The sequence below is a fragment of the Bos mutus genome, chromosome 5 (genome assembly GCF_027580195.1).
Source record: "Bos mutus isolate GX-2022 chromosome 5, NWIPB_WYAK_1.1, whole genome shotgun sequence".
NCBI lineage: Eukaryota > Metazoa > Chordata > Mammalia > Artiodactyla > Bovidae > Bos > Bos mutus.
Genome location: NC_091621.1, coordinates 74,692,191 through 74,709,843, shown reverse-complemented (window position 1 = coordinate 74,709,843; position 17,653 = coordinate 74,692,191). Strand labels below are relative to the sequence as shown.

General features: G+C 37.9%; 1 protein-coding gene across 1 annotated transcript; it reads left to right on the top strand.

Moving 5' to 3' along the window:
- The first annotated feature begins 1,410 nt into the window (after positions 1–1,410).
- CD69 (CD69 molecule) lies at positions 1,411–8,493 on the top strand. Its single transcript, XM_005909448.2, has 5 exons — positions 1,411–1,546; positions 4,178–4,300; positions 5,440–5,639; positions 6,021–6,124; positions 7,370–8,493. Exons 1-5 carry the CDS (start codon positions 1,477–1,479, stop codon positions 7,476–7,478), a joined length of 606 nt encoding a protein of 201 aa, XP_005909510.2. The 5' UTR covers positions 1,411–1,476; the 3' UTR covers positions 7,479–8,493.
- The last annotated feature ends 9,160 nt before the right edge of the window (positions 8,494–17,653 follow it).

Genomic DNA, 17,653 nt, shown 5'->3' with positions numbered 1-17,653 from the left:
ACTTTCATGCATTGGAGAAGAAAATGGCAACCCACTCCATTGTTCTTGCCTGGAGAATCCCAGGGACGGGGGAGCCTGGTGGGCTGCTATCTATGGGGTCGCACAGAGTCGGACATGACTGAAGCGACTTAGCAGCAGCAGCAGCAGTCTACAGTGGTGGTGTACTTGCTAAGTTGTGTCCGACTCTTGCAACTCCATGGACTGTAGCATGCCAGGCTCCTCTGTCCATGGGATTCTCCAGGCAAGAATACTGGACTGGGTTGCCATTTCCTCTTCCAGGGGATCTTCCCAAACCATGAATTGAACCTGGGTCTCCTGCATTGCAGACAGGTTCTTTACCAACTGAGCTACAGGAGAAGCCCAAGCCTACAGTAGATGTTAATTTCCTACCCACTTGACCATAACATTTTCACAAAGGCCTTATTCTGAAAACAGAATATCTTTATTCAAGTCACATTAATGACAAAATTTGAGTACTAAAATTATTAATTAGAGCAGTATTTTGATCCTCTCCTTAAATCACTGGATATAGACATTCTGTATTTATTTTTGCATTGAGCTTATTAATTTACCTGGATGACATTGATACTATGGTAATATATTTTTATAGTAATTATACTCTAATCTAGCAAATGGAAGAAAAATAGAATAAAAAGATATTACTGAGGGGAAATAAGGCAGTCCAAATGACAGTAATATATAACCTGAAAATTGAGATAAATGAAATAGATCATTTAAGATAAACAATTTTAGAACATAGAAAGGAAGTTCCAGCCACAAGGTTTCTATTTCCTGCATTAAAGCAACTACTTACTAGATAATAACTTAAGAAATTAGTTCCCAGGGAAGAAGTGAATGGCACATTTCTAAAAGCCAGTTTATAGCTCGCTAAGTAAAACACTTCCAGACTGGAGAAAGATCCATGAGGATAGATTTTTTAACCAACAATAAATCTTCTAACCCCAAATGGTGTTGGGTTCATAGCAGATGTTCAATGCATATTAGTTGTTAAACGTATGATTTAATGAATGAATGAGATTCCAGGGAAATATGACTCTTCAAATTATTTCCATCTCAAATATAGGAATCTCTAACTTTTAATTCTTTACTTGGATATTCTATTTCCTAAACTATTTGTTTTCTACAAATTTAAAAAGGATATCTCAGATTCTGGGAAATTCCCGCTTGCCTCTTCATATTGCACCTACAGTTGTGAGAAAGCACATTTCAGATGGCAGGGGAAACCCATAGCTCACCACAACAACACATTGTAAACTGTCTGAGCCTCTGGAGCATAAATTAAAGAGAACAGGAGTATCTGAGCGATTAGGAGGTGAGAGGAAGGGGGTGGAGACAACATAGCTGAATATAAATGCTGAGGTATCTCAAAGACACAGAGACGGAACAAGAGCTCCAGCAGAGACTTTCACTGTAGGTTGGCTCCACGTGGGATTAACCAGGGGGATTGTGACAAGGATGAAGATGAATTCTGAAGATTTTTCTGCAACAGAGACCAGCTCCTTGCACCTGAAAAGAGAACAACAAAGTAAGTCGATTCTTTTTCTCTAAATACTGGTAATATCTACATCTATGTTTATATCTATCTATGATATACACCAGTAGTTAGGGAGAAAATCAAGCTTGCCTTTTGTGGAAAAACTTGGCTATGTTCTATTTGATCAGGATACAAGAGAAAGTGGGAAGAAGTAAATATTTCTTTATCTATGTGAACACAGAATACCTGAGACACAAAATGAAATCACAAAGGTGAATTTTAGAAACTTCTTAAAAATCTACGTCTTTGTTTTATTTTATACCATCTCAGTTTTTCAGATTTAATTAGAAAATCCCCTCCCTAGCCCAGTGAAGTATCATTTTTTCATAGCCATCTGGACATCCCTTAGGAAGCACTGCCTCTCTTTATGAAAAATTCTATTTTTCATTCTTGACTGGCTGAACCTTGTACCATTGTGTGATTTTCATGGGCTTTATCTTGTGTTCTCAAGAAAACATCCTCCAGTTGCTAGGAACACAGGTTTCCAGACTTTGAGAGAATAGCCATATAAGCATCTGAATATTTATAGTGTCCAAAGGCAATTTATTGTGAGAACCTCATAAAGAATTCTTGAAAACACAGTCTTCTTCTCTAGTCCTATGGGTACTCTTTCCCTCCATTTCACTTTTCTATTTGTTGTTGTTGCTGTTCAGTCACTAAGTTGTGTCTAACTCTTTGTGAACCCAAGGACTGCAGCATGTCAGGCTCCCCTGTCCTCCACTGTTTCCCAGAATTTGTGCATATTCATGTCTCTTGAGTCAGTGATGCTATCTAACCATCTCATTCTTTGCTGCCCCCTTCTCTTCCTGCCTTCAATCTTTACCAGCATCACGGTCTTTTCCAATGAGTCGGCCCTTTGCATCAGGTGGCCAAAGTATTGGAGCTTCAGCATCAGTCTTTCCAGTGAATATTCAGAGTTGATTTCCTTTAGGATTGACTGGTTTGATCTTGCCCTCCATGGGGCTCTCAAGAGTCCCCCAGCACCACAATTTGCAAGCATCACTTCTTTGGCACTCACTTTTCTATTTCACCTTTCTAATCGTGGACTTCAAATTCTATATGAATCAGACATTTTTCTTCCTTTCTTTTATTTTTCATCAAAATCTACACTTTTTCTGTATCACTTTTCTCATTTTCTGTTTGTCTAATCTATCCACAGACCTTTTCATCTCTTGTCACCAGGATTTTCCCATTGTTTTCCAATAACTTTTTTGGTGAAACTTTCTTGACTTATTTCATTTCTCTCTCTCTTCCTCTCATGTTAATGAGGTGCCCCAAACACTAGAAGGTAGGAACTAGAGTTTACTTGTAAACACAACTATCCAGTAACAAAGAATGTGTTCAGAACAACAGAGGTGAAAATACCTAAAGGAGGGGGTTGTTTTCTGAATATGTGTCTACTAGCATGGTTTGCTTTAGAAAAGCATTCATTGCCTCTGATAAAACTATCTTTCACTTAGGAACACAAAATCAAGTGTGGATATTGCAAGCCACACAAATTTTTTGGTGACCAGATACCCATAACTTGATGACTCAGCTGAACTTCCTGAAAGAAAATGTATATTTAAGAATAAAACCATTCAATAATAGCATAGTTGAAATAAGAAGGAATTAATTGTAGGAATTGTGAACTTTTCCTGAAATCATCCCAATCTTCTATTGAATACTTGATTTATGAATATTAAGTCTATGCTGCTCTTGTAGCTTTATCAGTGTGAACAATCTTTGAGCACCACCCTTGAGGGATTCAATATGTACTAGAGGATTTGTTTTCAAATTTCTCCATTAATGGACAGGGCTTGTAACCAAAGCGGAAGTATACTCTTAGGGGAATGTTTTGTTGCCTAGGTGATAAAACAAACTGTGAATAACAATAGCCCTAACTAATGAACTAATGATATAACTTAAAATCAGAGAATCACCTCCTCAGCTTATCCACTGGATGTCCAAGCCAACAGTGTGAGTCCAGTGGATAAGCCAGTGGACTCTGGCATCCATGAGCTACTTGGATGTGTTGATACCTGCTGAGGAGCCAGAGATGTTCCTGCATTGAGTTTGAGCCCCTTCATTGAGTCTCACATGGTGAGAAGTGAAACTAGACAGAGAGCTCTGAACTTGCTACCCTAACTACCAAGCGCTGCTTCTGGTAATAGTTGTATGCTGATGAGAAAATAAAGATTTGCTTTAACAAGTTGAGAGAAATAGAACCAGATAGGAGTGAAGAAAAGTCTTCTCTTGGAAAATTTGAAAGCAGATCTATGCTGGGAAAAACAACCTTCAGAAGAGGCAAAAGTTGTCTTAACATCCATTGCATAGTAAATTGCTTTGAAGGAAAACAGCATCTCTTTGTCTAGTTAAACCTTAAAGAATACAATTATAATATATGTTGATTTTCATAGCTACTCAGTACATATTTGGGCAAATATTTTATAATCTCATTATTGTGATTGGATTGTTTCATTTCTAGCCAAAAATAACTTATTCAAAATTTGAGGAAACGTAACTTATAAATTTCACATAAGAAGGTAGGGAGACATATATTTTTTTAAATGCCTCAAGAGAAAATCAAATATCTCTTTCTTACTTCTATAGCCTGCCTCATCATCCACTTTCTCTCTTCAGGTCATGCCACTGGGACTTATTCTGCAACATATCATGAAGGGTCCATTCAAGTTCCTATCCCATGTGCTGTAGTAAACGTGGTCTTCATCACCACTCTCATTATAGCTCTCGTTGCTCTATCAGGTGAGTCTGCACTTCATGAGTTCATCAAAAATTCTGATTAATCTTAAATCATCTCATTTTTCGTACATGGTCAATTTCCTAGGAAATATAAAATATGGTTCCACATTCCTTAGATAACTGATACAATACTTTTCTAGTTTTCTAGTGCTTTAGAACTATTAAAAATTGTCTATGATTTATATAATACCATGGGATAAAATTACATGTGAGAAGATATTTAACTCTGGAACAGAAAGGGTTGATTTAGATTCTAAACAAATTGATATTTAATTGGAAAAATGTGGGCTGCCCATTCATTGTTGATTAAAAAATGATATCTAAGCCATAGATTAATCAGGAATTGGACAGTCTCTTATCTCAAAAGACACACAATAGTGGGTATGGATAATTGAGATAATTAAGAATATATCTAGAAGCTTCCAAGAGCTAGTTTTGTTACGGTATTTGAAGCATACAGCTATACCAAGATTCATTTGTGTTTTATACACACATGAAATTTTACAATGTTAGGATACATTCCCCAGCCATAAACCTTTTTGTATTCTGAATTGCTACTCTGCTAGTATTCTCTCCTCCACCTTGCCATATAGAGTTATATCTATCACGTCTTCAAATTCTTCCCCCTCTGCATTCAAATGCAAAACCTTAATTGGAATTTATAATATAGGGCTGGCCATAAAATTCAGTTTTTCTGTTACCTTGAACCAACTTTTCAGCCAACCCCTATACCTTATACCCCTTTTCAACTAGAGTCAAAAGACTATTTTCAAGATTTTTAAATTTCCCCACCATTTTCTGACCAAAGTGACACCCTCTTATTTCTTAGACCTTGTACAATGATGATGAGGTACAATAAGAGATCAGATAAAGTGAAAAACTGCCTTCTTGCTCTCTATGGAATTTACCTTCCTTTTTTGATATCTTTAAATGGAGCATAACCTATAAAAATTCTGAATCAGTGTGCTGTACACCTGAAGCTAATATATTGTATGTCAACTATACTTCCATAAAATTTTTTTTTTAGTTCATCTTCTTTCCTCTCTTCCTTTATCACCTAGTAGAGTATCCCTGAACTACTTTGTACCCTATGGGTACTTGGTTCCTTGTGTTGCTAAAACACACCATTTTTATGTTCACAGTGGGCCAGTACAACTGTCCAGGACAATATGCATCATCAGCGCCACCAAACACCCATGTGTTTCCATGCTCAGATGATTGGATTGGACACAAGGGGAAATACTACCTTATTTCCAAGAAAACAAAGAACTGGACCTTGGCCCAAAACTTTTGCTCCAAACATGGTGCCACGCTTGCTGTCATTGATTCTAAAGAGGACATGGTAAGATGGCATTCAAAAAGAATTCCATAAAGTGTTGGTATTCTTTTTTATTTTATATAGCTAATCCGTGATTTTCTTCTGTTTCCTTCTAAGTGTAGATATTCTGTCTGTCTCTGACCCGGGAAAACTTAGTCACAAGAAACCACATGATCAGTCTAAGGTCCAAATGAGAGTCCAGTGTAGTCTTTAAGTGTGATGTGTTTAGCTTCAAAGATCAGAAATCCAAATGAGCTGAACCCACATCGCACTATTAATCATTAGTTAATACAAATGATCAGCTGAGCTACAATGCTTACTACTTGCAGATTTGAAAAACAGAATGTATTACATACATACCAAGAGGGGTGGTTTAACATACACTTCCTTTGTTCTTCCTTCAAGAACTTTTTAAAACAACATGTGGGTAGAGCTGAACACTGGATCGGGCTGAAAAATGAAGCTGGCCAGACGTGGAAATGGTCAAATGGCCAAGAATTTAACAACTGGTGAGTTTCAAGATATCTCTTTATGCTTCCAAGGCTGCCAGCTCCCAAAGCTGGCAGCTTTCCTGTTTTTTCTTTCAAAGTGTTGTTCTTTATGAGGGTTGTGCTCTTAGAAGCAGAGCTTTAACATTCTCTTTTGTATGTTATACTCTGTGGGAAGGGTCTCCAACCTCCAGGATCTAATGCCTGATGATTCAAAGCGGAGCTGATTAAAAAAAATATAAAATAAAGTGTACCATAAATGTAATGTGTTCGAATCATCCCAAAACCATCCCCCTGCCCCAGTCCATGGAGAAATTATCTTCTATGAAACTTGTCCCTGGTACCAAAATGGTTGAGGACAGCTAAACTATGGAATTCTTAAAGAAGGGCTTTAATAGTAATATCCTTTTTTATCTGCTTGGAGTTCATACAATAAGTACTTCTAGTAACTTGATCTCAGTAAATTCTAGTGAAATAAGATTCAAATATTCCAGGTATAATTATGATGATGTGAAAAAAATTTCCAATCTAATATTTTTATTTAATTGACAAGATACTTTTTGGAAAGGAATTCCCTTTTAACTTTCCCAGTTCTCATATCCACAGGGATAAAGAACAATATTTCCAATACCTATTGATAATTAGAAGCTTCTATGGGTCTGAGAGAAAACTTGCCCCAAAATTAAAGATGCTTACTTAATTTCCATTACCTGTATATTTTCAAGTTTGAAGGACACCGTATAAGTTTAGTATTAATCTTTGTCACTCAGATGTGAATGAACTGTTAGGTCTCTAGTTTCATGAAAATGAGAGATTCAGAGAACTAGTTTAAATCTCTAGAAAAAGAATCCTTAGTATGCCCCACATCCACAAATGGGCACCAGGGGCTGTTACCCCCCATAACTGTATGAACTAATATGCATGATTGTTGAACGTGTGCACTTTCTGGGAAGTTTCTCGAAGGGTTTCTGCACTCAAAAATGAATAAGAGTCACTCTTGTAGTGACACACCAGCCAAATGAATGGAGCTCTTCACTCTTAAGTTTGTATCTTCTCTCCACATACTATTCTTTTCCATCTTTGTCTACTGTCTCTACAGATTGTTCTGTGATCATTTGACTGGCATACTTGCCTCATGCATTACATCTTAAAAAAAACAACAACAAAAAAAGCAGAAGCCATCACCACCACCACAAAGTTGATTTTCATATAACTGAACGGAAATGATAGGCTGAAACTAATTCCGGTTTCTTTATTGTTTGACAGGTTCAACCTTACGGGGTCTGAGAACTGTGCAGTTCTGAACAGTGCAGAGATCAGCAGCACAGAATGTGACAAGAATTTACACTGGATATGTAGCAAACCCTCCAAATAAAGAGGAATCATATTTGCTTATAGACATTCTAACATGGAACTCTAGGAAATATGACAACTGTGGGCAAATGCCGCTCTCTGGTCAGAAGTTTCCCATTAAGACTTTGTGAGAAAAAAACGTTTGTATTATTTGGGAAACTTTCTTCCACACAAGACTGGAAAAAAGGGAGAAAAATTCCAGGCATGTCTGCATTATGGAGTACTCCTGCCATGATCTGAAAGTGTCACAGGTGACTGATAAATCTTGTCCAAGGATGAGATAAATGACTGCAAAGCTTTTGAGTGCACTTTATATATTTTTGATTCAGAGATAATAAAATAACTAGGTTTAGAGTTATTATTTATTGTTGAATGACTACAAACAATGTATGCCCTTCATGCATTTGTACTGTATGAAGGAATTAGATGGTGGTATTAAAAACTGAACATAAACAAAGAAAATTTTAACTAGCAGCACAGAGATTTAGTCTAAATGCATTTTGCTAACTCCAAGGACATTAGTAAATGGGCAATGCTTATGAAATGAAGCTTTGTAATATTTCTCTCTTTTTAAAGAAGTTTGTCAAGTTTCTTTTCTTTTCTTTTTTTTTTTTTTTTTGTCATTTCTCCCCCAAAGAATGGGGTGGTTAGGTATTTATGTTATTTTTTTCACTTCTTCACTGTAAACTTGCCTTTTTCAAAAGTATATAAAGTATTGCCTTATATACAGTCTCTCACAAAGGTAAGGACAAGAAGAACATGAGGAATATTTGTAAAACAGATAAACGTGTTGGAAAATGTGCAATATGTGATGTGGCAAATGTCTCTCAGGAAAAAGTCTGTATTGTTCAAATCTGGAAAAATAATAGTTCTATCTGCTTATCAATTTGTGGCTTTCCTGATACAATTCTATCATGTGCAATACTTCATGTGAAATATTTCCTAAGTGCAATAAGGTGTGTTTATTTGTTTGTCTTTTGTATCCAGTGCAATTACAAGCTGCCTTTATGTATGTTAAAATAAAAGTAAAATAAACAAAATGGTTTCTAAGAAGTGGTGATGCCTACAAAATATATTAAAACTTACATCTCATACTAGAAAGAAAGAAACAGAATAATATAACATTTTTTGGAAGACATACCTATTATAAAACCTTAACTTTATAATTATTTGTACCTGGAAAGTTGTTTTCATGTGTGTTTTCAGAGAGCTCTATACAGAAAAAGTTCAGTAAATAGTCTAATTGACTTGAGAGGAATTTATGTCAGTTAAAAAATTTTCACTCTATAACTTCAGTTTTTTCTTTTTTAAAACTTTTTAATTTTGTATTGGAGTATAGATTATTAATAATGTGATAGTTTCAGATGAACAACAAAGGGACTCAGCCATACCTATATATGCATCTCTCCTTCCCCCAAATCTCCTCCCGTTAAGAATGCCACACAACATTGAGCACAGTTCTCTGTGTTATACAATAGGCCCTTGCTGGTCATCCTTTTTAAATATAGTAGCCTGTACATGTTGATGCAAATGTTGTCCAAGTGAGAGGGTCATTTCCTAGACAAGTTTCTCTCCCCAAGGAGAGAAGGGTCTGGAATTCTCAAGGAGGAAGAAAGAACAAACATTTTTTTCCCTCTACATTCCTTAGGATTATGTATCCTGCCTGAGGACAGTCTCTGGATTAAACCTTCTGGCTAATTCTGTTATTTTAGAATGTAAATTATGGGAGTAGGTCTGGTGAGGTCTTTACAACCTCCAGACATTCTTTGGATTCATTGGAGAGTATATAACTCCATTGCTAACACTAGCAAAGGGGTACTCTTTCTACCCCCTTCTGATGCCTATGTCAGAAGCTTTCTTTATCTCCTTTATACTTTAATAAAATTTTATTACACAAAAGCTCTGAGCAATCAAGCCTCGTCTCTGGCCCCGGATTGAATACTTCTCCAGAGGCCAAGGATGCTGACATCTTTGCGTGGTTCAACAACAACCTTTCACGAGTTTCATCTCTACCTCACTAGTTGACCAGCTGTTTATTTAGAATTCGGTAGAAATTTCATTATTAGCTAGAAATTAAGTTAGCTAATACAAGAAAATGGACTTAGAACAGTACTTAGCTCAAACTGAACCCTAGTTCAGTTCAGTCACTCAGTCATGTCCGACACTTTGGACCCCACGGACTGCAGCACGCCAGGCTTTCCTATCCATCACCAACTCCCGGAGCTTGCTCAAACTCATGTCCATCAAGTCGGTGATGCCATCCAACCATCTCATCCTCTGTCATCCCCTTTGCCTCCTGCCTTCACTCTTTCCCAGCATCAGGGTCTTTTCAAATGAGTCAGTTCTTCACATCAGGTGGCCAAAATATTGGAGTTTCAGCTTCAGCATCAATCCTTCCAATGAACATTCAGGGCTGATTTCTTTTAGGATAGACTGATTGGATCTCCTTGCAGTCCAAGGGACTCTCAAGAGTCTTCTCCAATAACACAGATCAAAAGCATCAATTCTTTGGCGCTCAGCTTTCTTTATAGTTCAACTCTCACAGCGATGCATGACTACTGGAAAAATCATAGCTTTGACTAGACGGACATTTGTTGGCAAAGTAATGTCTCTGCTTTTTAATATGCTGTCTAGGATGGTCATAGCTTTTCTCCAAGGAGCAAGCGTCTTTTAATTTCAAGGCTGCTGTCACCATCTGCAGTGATTTTGGAGCCCCCAAACAAAGTCTGTCACTGTTTCCATTGTTTCCCCATATATTTGCCATGAAATGATGGGACTAGATGCCATGATCTTACTTTTCTGAATGTTGAGTTTTAAACCAACTTTTTCACTCTGCTCTTTCACTTTCATCAAGAGGCTCTTTAGTTCTTCTTCACTTTCTGCCATAAGGGTGGTGTCATCTGCATATCTGAGGTTATTGATATTTTCCCCAGCAATCTTTTCTCCAGCTTGTGCTTCATCCAGCCTGGCATTTCTCATGATGTACTCTGCATATAAATTAAATAAGCAGGGTGACAATATACAGCCTTGATGTGCTCCTTGTTCTATTTGGAACCAGTCTGTTGTTCCATGTCCAGTTCTAACTCTTGCTTCCTGACCTGCATACACATTTCTCAGGAGGTAAGGTGGTTTGGTATTCCCACCTCTTGAAGAATTTTCCACAGTTTGTTGTGATCCACACAGTCAAAGGCTTTGGTGTAGTCAATAAGGCAGAAGTAGATGTTTTTTCAGAACTCTTGCTTTCTCAATGATCAAACAGATGTTGGCAATTTGATCTCTGATTCCTCTGCCTTTTCTAAATCCAATTTGAACATCTGGAAGTTCATGGTTCACATATTGTTGAAGTCTGGCTTGGAGAATTTTGAGCATTACTTTGCTAGTGGGTGAGATGAGTGCAATTGTGCAGTAGTTTGAACATTCTTTGGCATTGCTTTTCTAAGGGATTGGAATGAAAGCTGACCTTTTCTAGTCGTATGGCCACTGCTGAGTTTTCCAAATTTGCTGGCATATTGAGTGAAGCACTTTCACAGCAACATCTTTTAGGATTTGAAGTAGTTCAGCTGGAATTCCATTACCTCCACTAGCTTTATTCATAGCAATGCTTCCTAACACTCACTTGACTTCGCATTCCAAGATGTTTGGCTCTAGATGGATGATCACATCATCATGATTATCTGGGTCGTGAAGGTCTTTTTTGTATAGTTCTTCCGTGTATTCTTGCCACATCTTCTTAATATCTTCTGCTTCTGTTAGGTCCATATCATTTTTGTCCTTTATTGTGCCCACCTTTGCATGAAATGTTCCCTTGGCATCTGTAGTTTTCTTGAAGAGATCTCTAGTCTTTCCCATTCTATTGTTTTCCTCTATTTATTTGCATTGATCATTGAGGAAGGCTTTCTTATCTCTCCTTGCTATTCTTTGGAACTCTGCATCCAAATGGTATATCTTCCCTTTTCTTCTTTGCCTTTCACTTCTCTTCTTTTCTCAGCTATTTGTAAGGCCTCCTCATACAACCTTTTTATATTTTTGCATTTCTTTTTATTGGGGATGGTCTTGATCACTGCTTCCTGTACAAGTCACGAACCTCCATTCATAGTTTCTTCAGGCACTCTATCAGATCTAATCCCTTGAATCTATTTGTCACTTCCATTTATAACAGTAAGGGATTTGATTTAGGTCATACCTGAATGGTCTTGTGGTTTTCCCCACTTACTTCAATTTAAGTCTGAATTTGGCAATAATGATACGGTCCACAGGGTTGCAAAGAGTCAGACACAACTGAAGCAACTTAGCACACATCCCCACATTAGGCAAGATAATCCGCCCCCCAAAATTAATGATTTTGGAAAATATGAATATGTCATATTACAAGCAAGAAATTCTGATGGAATTACTGTTATAAGCTTTCAGATAGATTACCCTGAATTGTATAGGTAGCCACAAACTAATTACAAACATACTTTGTTTTATTGTGCTTTGCCTACTGCATTTTTCACATCTTGAAGTCTTGTGGCAACTCTGGATCAAACAACCTATCAGTGCCATATTTTCAACAGAATTTTCTCATTTCATGTCTCTGTGTCACTTTTTGGTAACTCTAACAATATTTCTTTATATTTATTATGATGATCTGGGGTCAGTAATCTTGGGTGTTTCTATTGCAAAGAGATTATGACTCACTGATGGTCCAGATGATGATTAGAATTTATCAGCAGTATTTATTTAAGATTTTTTTTAATGTGGACCATTTTTAAAGTCTTTGTTGAATTTGTCTCTGTTTTACTTATTTATTTATTTATTGCCTCAAGGCATGTGCGATCTTGGCTCCCCAACCAGGGATGGAACTCACACCCTCTGCACTGGAAGGCAAAGTCCTAACCACTGGAGCACCAGGGAAGTCCCAGAAGTAAAATATTTTTAAATTAAGGTATGTTCATTGATTTTTTTTCTTTAGACACAATGCTATTGCTCACTTAATAGACTACAGTATGATGTAAATATAACTTTTATATGCATCAGGAAACCAAAAAGTCTGCCTGACTTGTTTCCTTGTGACATATCCTTTATTGTGGTGGTCTGGAAACAAACCTGTACTATCTCTGAACTCTGCCTGTGTATGAGACTTTAAAAGCAGAGAAATGTCTCTGGCTAGAGTTAGAGAGACTGGCCTGAAGGAGAGGTCAGAGAGATTAGAAGCATTTTTGCTGGCTTGAAGATGGAGTAGGCAGCAGGATAAAGAAGGCCATTGGCCTTAAGAAGATGAGAGAGGCGGGCAGTCAGCAAGTAAGTGAAAATTAAACCACTTCAGCCAAAGAAACTGGCATTCCCAACTACTTGCACAAGCTTCAAAGAACACACATTGATAAAGAACATCGTAACACTGCTGGTAAAATCCATTATAAATCTCTGCTACCTACACTCAGCTTGGTTTAGTGATCCCTTATCCAACTCTGTTCTTTCTCCACCCCAAACATTGGCAGTTCAAACATTTCTCCACAGATGACTAATTAGATGTCTTAGTTTACTGAGAGTTCATCTTAAGTTCCTGCTCTTTTAACCTTCAGGGAAGGGAAACCCTGCTGACACCTTGATTTTGGCCTCATAAACCCTAAGCAGAGAGAACTGAGTCACACTGAACGTGAACTTCTGAGTTATAGAAACATTAAGATAATAAATACATGTAATTTTAAAATGTGGGATTTGTGGTAATTTGTTATGGCATCAAGAGAAAACTAATAATTTTCATTTTCAGCTAGTTTCTGTTGAATAAAAATACAATTGATATTTTTATATTCATTTTGCATATCCAGGGACCTCTCAACTCACTTATTAATTCTAATAATTTATCAGTAGGGTTACTTGAATTTTCTATAAGTGGGATTGCATCTATGGCTGATGTGTGCTGTGATTTTTCCTTTCAGATCTTTATAACTTTAAAAAATTTATTGTATTTGCTAAGGCCATCAGTAATCATGTTAAGTAAATGTGATGACAGTGAATATTTTGTCTTGTTCTCAATCTCAAAGAGAAAGTTTTCAACAATTACCTTTAACATGATGTTTAATATAGTTTTCTTTGCTTGTTTGGTTGTTTATTCTTTGTGGAGGGGTGGTGGTAGTGATACATATTATCAAACTAAGAAAAATTCTGTTTCTTCTGAGATATTAATTTTATCATTATAATTTTTAGTTCTAAAATTCCATTTTCATCATTTTTTGTAATTTCAAGTTTCAGCCTAAATTCTAATGTATTTTATTTCCTTGAACTCATTTTAAATATGCTATTATTTCAACTATTTGTATTTCTTTTTAAAATACAAAATATGTATATTTAAGAAATAATTATATGCAAGGCTAATTATCTTTAAATTATATTTGGATTTTCCTATGTCAAAGTCTGCTTGACTTTGTATTAATACTTTCAAGATTATTAATACTTGTGGCTCAGCTGGCAAAGAATCCACCTGCAATGTGGGAGACCTGGGTTCTATCCCTGAGTTGAGAAGATCCTTGGAGAAGGGAAAGGCTACCCACTCCAGTATTCTGGCCTGGAGAATTCCATGGACTACTGTCCACGGGGTCACAAAGAGTTGGACACGATTGAGTGACCTTCATTTACTTACTTTACTTAGAGCCCTTGGAGGTCTTTAACTGCTATTATTTCTAATTGTTATTTTTCATGTTCCTTATTTACTCAAATACCCATTTTGTACCACTGTTGTGGAATACTAGATTCTGTCTGTGAAAGACTGTAATAAATGTCTTAGAACTAAAATAATATTATATTCTTTGACCAAGCCAGACTTAGTATTCCTCTTACAGTAACTAAATCTTAGGTTTCTTCCTGACTGCAGACTCCTGACCTCCCTCTTCTTAGAGCATTATTCAAAAAATTTTGTAATTGAAAATTCTTTCTCGGTTGCTTTCAGATATAAATTTTCTTCCAGCCTCTTGCAAGTTTGACAGCCCACAAATACTTTTCTCAGGCACCTGTGAGCCATCCCTTTGAAGTATAATCACCAAGGGGAGAGCAGCCCTGCCTCCCAGTCTCAATAGAAGCGTAGGAACCTAACCTAAGAGCAAAATGTATGTGCTGTGTTCAGCTGTATTCAACTTTTTGTGACCCCATAGACTGTAGCCCACAAGCTCCTCTGTCTATGGGATCTCCCAGGCAAGAATACTGGAGTGAGTTGCTATTTCCTTCTCCAGGGAGTCATCCCCACCCAGGGATCAAACCCAGGTCTTTCCCATTGCTGGCAGATTTTTTTTTTTTAAAAACCACAGAACCACCATAGAACAATGTGGCTAAAATACTGTTGAGCAAATAAGCACCAATAAGCCAACACAAATGGCCTAAGTACATTGACTACCTTCTAACATTCTCCAGCACCTTTGACTCCAACACTCAGAAATCCTCTTGCCTTTTATTTCAGTAGAATTTATTTCAATTTCTTCACTTACTAAAATAGGCTTCAGTAAACTCTTCCTCTCCTATACAACTCATTCAGTATAATTTTTCTTTGGCATCTGGCAGAGGTTAAATTTGCTTCTAGCAAATCATCAGAGTCATGAACAATCTAGGATCCCTTCCTTTAACTTTAGATACTGAAGGGACTTGAAGTTGAGCTTGGTCTCCTTCAAAGACCAGCCTGCTTTCAGATCAGTCTTCCTCCTAGAGCGGTGTTTTTCAACCTGGGAGGATTTTGTTTCTCAAAGGATATTTAGCCATGTCTAGAGATATTTTTGATTCTTCAACATGGTACGGAGTAAAAGCAGGAGGAGGTTTGCTCCTGGCATCCAGAGGGTAGAAGTAAAGGAAACTTCTGAACAGGCCCCAAAAACAAAGAATCATCTGACTTAAATTGTCAGTAGTTTCCAGACTGCAAACTCATGTCCTTGGGTGTAGATTTTGGTGAACCAACCCAGCCAGATATACTGATTTTTCAGTCCCTCAATCCCACTCGAAGACCAGAATTATTCTCATTTCTAAGACACCAAAGCCTTGTTCAGGAACTCAGTTTCTTTTGTCCATCTTTGAAAATCTTCTATAGATAAAGGAGCTCTTCTTTCCTGGTTTCAGCTTCTTCTAGATTTGCATTATGCCAGTTTTCATTACTTTGCCATCTCACTGATGCCTTTAGTATGGTTTAAAATATTTTACCTACTTTATAAGTTGCCCTCAGTAGGGACAGGCTTAGTATGACCTATTGAATGATTACCCATGCCTTTTATGACTAGCCAAATAAGACTACTTGAAGTCTCATGCTCCCTTTAAGAAATTTCTTCTGAATAATTCTCAAACTTATTGTTGAGTGCCTAGAAACTTGTTGGTTATTTTCTATCTCTGACACTGAACTGTTGTCCCAGGCTTTCCTTAGTCACATTTTGCTGAATTATACCTGATTCCATGTGGCACAAGTTTCAACTCATACTACTTGACTAAATTTGAGGACATCTGTTCCTTATATTATCCAAAGCACCAAAAATAAAAAAGTGACAAAACTTCACACTGAATGATGATATTGTTCCAATAAACATAATTTTTAAATGCAATAATTATAACAGTTTTATTTGGTGCATCTCTCCAGTACTCTTGCCTGGAGAATTCCATGGACAGAGGAGCCTGGCGAGCTACAGTTATGGAGTCGCAAAGAGTCAAACATGACTGAGCGACAACTATTATTTATATCAGTGACTAAATAAATATGATCAATTTACTTAATTCTCACATTCTGACTCAGGTGTTACTGCTATTGGTGTTTTATGTAGAAGGAAACCAAGTCACAAGGAAATTAAGTACTTTGCCCAAAGTCTTTACATTTCAGATCTAGGACCCATAGTCAGACTGGGGGAAATTTGGCTTATTTAGGCATATAAAAATATGGAATATTTAAAACTGAGTGAAATCCCATGGACTGAGGAGCCTGGCAGGCTATAGCTCATGGGGTCGCAAAATAGCTTGCTGCTGCTGCTGCTGCTAAGTCGCTTCAGTCGTGTCCGACTCTGTGCGACCCCATAGATGGCAGCCCACCAGGCTCCCCCGTCCCTGGGATTGTCCAGGCAAGAACATTGGAGTGGGTTGCCATTTCCTTCTCCAATGCATGAAAGTGAAAAGTGAAAGTGAAGTCGCCAGTCTTGCCCGACTCTTAGCGACCCCATGGACTGCAGCCTACCAGGCTCCTCTGTCCATAGGATTTTCCAGGCAAGAGTACTGGAGTGGGGTGCCATTGCCTTCTCCAAATACCTTCAGATCAGATCAGATCAGTCACTCAGTCATGTCCGACTCTTTGTGACCCCATGAATCACAGCAGGCCAGGCCTCCCTGTCCATCACCAACTCCCGGAGTTCACTCAGACTCACGTCCATCGAGTCAGTGATGCCATCCAGCCATCTCATCCTCTGTCGTCCCCTTCTCCTCCTGCCCCCAATCCCTCCCAGCATCAGAGTCTTTTCCAATGAGTCAACTCTTCGCATGAGGTGGCCAAAGTACTGGAGTTTCAGCTTTAGCATCATTCCTTCCAAAGAAATCCCAGGGCTGATCTCCTTTAGAATGGACTGGTTGGATCTCCTTGCAGTCCAAGGGACTCGAAAGAGTCTTCTCCAACACCACAGTTCAAAAGCATCAATTCTTCGGCGCTCAGCCTTCTTCACAGTCCAACTCTCACATCCATACATGACCACAGGAAAAACCATAGCCAAATAGCTTCCTACTGGCTAAACAAATCAGATTGCTATTATTGTTTATGGTAACCACAATCGCACAGCGCCCTCTGCTGGTAGGAGGTTTTTTCCGCCGCAGTTTCCACTTTCTAAAACTTTCCAGTTCTTCAGGTGTGAAAGTGAAAGTGAAGTCAATCAGTCGTGTACGACTCTTTGCGACCCCATGGACTGTAGCCTACCAAGATCCTCCATCCATGGGATTTTCCAAGCAAGAATACTGGAGTGGGTTGCCATTTCCTTCTCCAAGAGATCTTCCTGACCCAGGAATGCACCCCAGTCTCTCGCATTGTAGGCAGACGCTTTGTCGTCTGAGCCACCAGGAAAGGATCTCTTCAGGTGAGATCCTTTTAAAATCATCTACTCTTTTCCTAGGCTTCTCTAGTGGCTCAAACGATAAAGAATCTGCCTGCAATGCAGGAAACCTACGTTTGATCCCTGGGTCGGAAAGGTCCCCTGGAGAAGGGAATGGCAACCTACT